General features: G+C 45.3%; 1 protein-coding gene across 2 annotated transcripts in view; it reads left to right on the top strand.

The window, feature by feature from the left end:
• The window catches only part of LOC122539587 (fibronectin type III and SPRY domain-containing protein 2), a 26056-nt gene extending 21973 nt beyond the window's left edge, over positions 1–4083 (top strand). For both annotated transcript variants that reach the window (XM_043674589.1, XM_043674588.1), the window contains exons 12-13: positions 2298–2474; positions 3635–4083. In XM_043674589.1, coding sequence (XP_043530524.1) covers positions 2298–2474; positions 3635–3887 — 430 coding nt within the window. In that variant the 3' untranslated portion in view covers positions 3888–4083. The remainder of the gene's footprint in view (positions 1–2297; positions 2475–3634) is intronic.
• The last annotated feature ends 281 nt before the right edge of the window (positions 4084–4364 follow it).

Here is a 4364-nt window from a genome sequence, read left to right as displayed (position 1 = left end):
TCTCATGTCCCCTTTTTGCTCTCCTGATTTCCCTCTTAAGTATACTCCTACTTTCTTTATACTCTTCTAAGGATTCACTTGATCTATCCTGTCTGTACCTGACATATGCTTCCTTCTTTTTCTGAACCAAACTCTCAATTTCTTTAGTCATCCAGCATTCCCTATACCTACCAGCCTTCCCTTTCACCCTGACAGGAATATACTTTCTCTGGATTCTTGTTATCTCATTTCTGAAGGCTTCCCATTTTCCAGCCGTCCCTTTACCTGCGAACATCTGCCTCCAATCAGCTTTCGAAAGTTCTTGCCTAATACCGTCAAAATTGGCCTTTCTCCAATTTAGAACTGCAATTTTTAGATCTGGTCTGTCCTTTTCCATCATTATTTAAAAAATAATAGAATTATGGTCGCTGGCCCCAAAGTGCTCCTCCACAGACCCCTCAGTCACCTGCCCTGCCTTATTTCCCAAGAGTAGGTCAAGTTTTGCACCTTCTCTGGTAGGTACATCCACATACTGAATCAGAAAATTTTCTTGTACACACTTAAGAAATTCCTCTCCATCTAAACCTTTAACACTATGGCAGTCCCAGTCAATGTCTTTCCTCTCTCACCCTAAACCTATGCCCTCTAGTTCTGGACTCCTCCACCCCAGGGAAAAGACCTTGTCTATTTATCCTATCCATGCCCCTCATGATGTTATAAACCCCTCGGCCTCCGACGCTCCAGGGAAAACAGCCCCAGCCTACTCAACCTCTCCCTATAGCTCAAATCTTCCAACCCTGGCAACATAATTGTAAATCTTTTCTGAACCCTTTCAAGATTCACAACATCCTTTCAATTGGAAGGAGACCAGAATTGCAGGCAATATTCCTAAATTGGCCTAAACAGTGTCAGTGCTGAGGGAACGCTGCACTGTCGGAGGGTCAGTGTGGAGGGAATGCCGCACTGTGGGAGAGTTAGTGCTGAGGGAGTGCCGCACTGTCGGAGGGTCAGTGCTGAGGGAGTGCAGCACTGTTGGAGAGCCAGTGACAAGGGAGCACCGCAGTGTCAGTGCTGAGGGGACACTGCACTGTAGTATGGTGAGCGCTGCACGTTTAGAGGGTCAGTGCTGAGGGAGCGTTGCACTATCAGAGGGTTAGTATTGAGGGAGTGCAGCAGTGGTGGAGGGGCTGTTATGATGAGTTGTAAAATTGCTGCTTGTTTGGTAAAAGTTCCAGATCCACAATGAAAACTATATTTTCTTCATTCCTTCATGGGACGTATACATTTCTGACAAGGTAATAATTATTGTCTGTCCCTAACTGTCCTTGAATTGAGTGCCATGAACCATTTCAGAGGGCAACTAAAAATCAACTGCACAGATAGATCAGTTAAAGATGCAGATTTTCTTCACTGAAGGTTATTAGTGAACCTGGTGGCTTTTTACAACAGTCAGTCAGTGGTGATCACCCTCATGGAGACCAGTTTCCCATGAGATATTATTGATTTAACTTAAATTCCACCAACTGCTCTGGTGGGTTCTGAACCCCTCTCCCCAGACCATTAAGATAGAACTGAGGATTACTCTGAATTTCTGATCCAATGGCATTTCCACCATTCCCTGTCCCCATCCAAATATATCATAACATCAGAGACCACTTGCCCTCTGTCCAATAATCAGGTGAACTGGTTATTTCTCTCCCTGTCCCCTTTATTTACTGTTTAAGCAATAAACAAGCCATTGAATTTCAATAACAAATTAATGTTTGCTTGATATGAAATTCTTTCAAATAGCTGAGGAGCTGGGGTAGATGTATGACCTGATTGGCCACGTGACTGTAGCCAACCAGAAATCCAGATGTGGGCAGATGAATTTTAATGAATTGACAAATGTTGTTCAGTTGGTGACGTTTCTTTAAGAGTTGAACACTTTGTTGGTAATAAGGTCAGGTCAGAATCGGAGAAGTGAATGTGTTTAAATTCCATGGCTGTTGCTTCCTCAGGGTCTTCACTCTGGTTACCTGCAGCTGTGGAAGATGATGTCAGCACAACAGTAACACAAAGACATTCTGAATGCACATTGGCAGATGTCAATGAGGTGGTGGGAACTAGAGTCCTCTTTTTGGAGGGGTACGGGGGCCGGGGAGGAGTTCTGGGAGTAGGCGGATCTGGCTGGAAAGGCTTGTTCTGATGCCTTGACTGCGTTTAATCACTGATTCTAGAAGTATTGATCTCTCCTCTTGATCTTCTGTTAATGCTCAGTAACACGGATTGACATGATCTGACTGATGGCTGACATTGTAACTTGCTCTGATTGGTAGTTGTGCTGCTGTCATGGGGCAGTTAGTGCCTGTCCGAGGAAAACATTACTGGGAGATTGAAGTGACTGAACTGACAGAATACAGGATTGGTGTTGCCTCCCACAACATCTCACGCGACAGCTACATTGGCTCAAACATCACATCGTGGTGCATGAGACACACTCTCTCACCAACCAGGTACAGAGTGAACACAAACTAATCCAATTAAAGCAAGGGTCCAGTATCAGAAACATAACCATTAATCCTTCACTGGAATCATAACTTTAATAAGCTTTTTCTATATTATCTTTGCTGTGGATTCTTTAATGGTTTAAATCCTGATTGACAAAGCCTGGACTCTCAGAATCTTGTTGAGACTAACAGCCCTGGTTAGTGATGATGTGCTTTTTGTGAGTTTAGCTCTTTTGCACAGTATCTGAGAGAAATAAAATGCATGAAAGGAGGTAAGATTGAGAGATCCTGCCTCACATTATTCTTTGATTAAGGTTCTTATGGCAGCTGATCAACTCCTTTCCAATTCTCTCCATCCATGTGCTGATCTTTGATTCCTGTTGATGACATGCTCAATGAGTGAATACATGGAAACTTCACAATTAAACATAGCCCGAGATTGACAGTACCCCTCACTCCCAGACTCACTGTGGGCAATGGGGCACCCCTCAGTCGCTTTGCCTGTGGGATAGAAGGGGAATGGAAATCCTTTCACTGGTACATTCTGTTATTAAATTGCCGGCTGATTTATAAATAAGTCTGGAATGTGAGCTGAGTCTACCAGGCAGGATGCCATATTGTGAGTGGAATGGTCCTGCTCTCTCTGTCCCTTTCTTACCTTCTTCTCAGCATCTGGGCAGTGCTGGCTGACCGGCATTTATTGTCCGTCCCTAGTTGCCCCTTGAGAAGGTGATGGTGAACTGCCTTCTCTAATCGCTGCAGTCCATGTGCTTTGGGTAGACCTGCAATGCTCTTAGGGAGGGAATCCCAGGAATTTGATCCAGCCACAATCCTGCAGGCCCTGACCAGAACAGTAATGTATCTTCAGGTCAGGATGCTGCTCCCATGAACTTCCAGACCTTTACATGTTTGGGAGGGAGGAGACCACTTACTCTCACCATACCCCCCCCCCCCCCCTTTTTATTACTGGGAATTACAGAGCGACCCAAAGGTCATGAAACCTAAATGTGGATTTTAAACTGAGGTTTTTGAATAGCCAGTGGATATTTTTTACCAGTGTATTTTGGGAAATTGTTTGTGCTAAAATGATCCATGATTCAGTGAATTCAGCTTCTGCTGCACACACCTTTTGCTGTTTGTTTTTCCTCTTTGTTTTAAATCTACAGAAATAAATTTGAATTCCTTCACAACGGGATCACCCCAGACGTGAGGATCACTGTAATTCCAAAACAAATTGGAATTCTCCTGAACTACGACACGGGCAAACTGTCCTTCTTCAATGTTACCATCCGTCAACATCTCTTCACGTTCTCACATCCCTTTCAGCAGCTGGTCAATCCTTGCTTCGCTTTGGAGGGACCTGGCAGTTTAAAAATCTGTCATGGGATTCCTAGCCCCGAGTTTATAAGATTACCATGAAGTTTTCCTTCAGTTTTAGCTGCAGCAAATGTAGTGTGAATTTAGGCTTTAGCTCAAAAGGAAAATACCAATGAAATATGCAATGCTTCTCATCAGCAGCTCCTATAGAGATGGTGGGGAATATGGAGCTGGAAAAGCACAGCAGGTCAGGCAGCCTCCGAGCAGCAAAAGATGATGAAGGGCTCCTGCCCAAAATGTCGACTCTCTTGCTCCTCAGAAGCTGCCTGACCTGCTGTGCTTTTCCAGCACCACCCTCTCGACTCTGATCTCCAGCATCTGCAGCCCTCACTTTCGCTAATGGAGATGGTGCCAACCCGGAGTGACACTGCTACACTGTACCAGCAGAGGGACCCAGTGAGCATCGCTCCACTTGCGGAGCTGCAGCTTCCCCCCAAACCTCACCCCTCCTTCCCCAGCTCCTCCCCAGCACCACCCGCCCATCTCCCCCAGCACCACCCGCCCATCTCCCCCAGCACC

The sequence above is a fragment of the Chiloscyllium plagiosum genome, chromosome 32 (genome assembly GCF_004010195.1).
Source record: "Chiloscyllium plagiosum isolate BGI_BamShark_2017 chromosome 32, ASM401019v2, whole genome shotgun sequence".
NCBI lineage: Eukaryota > Metazoa > Chordata > Chondrichthyes > Orectolobiformes > Hemiscylliidae > Chiloscyllium > Chiloscyllium plagiosum.
Note: the sequence above shows the minus strand (reverse complement) of the source record. Positions and strands in the feature narration are given on the sequence as shown.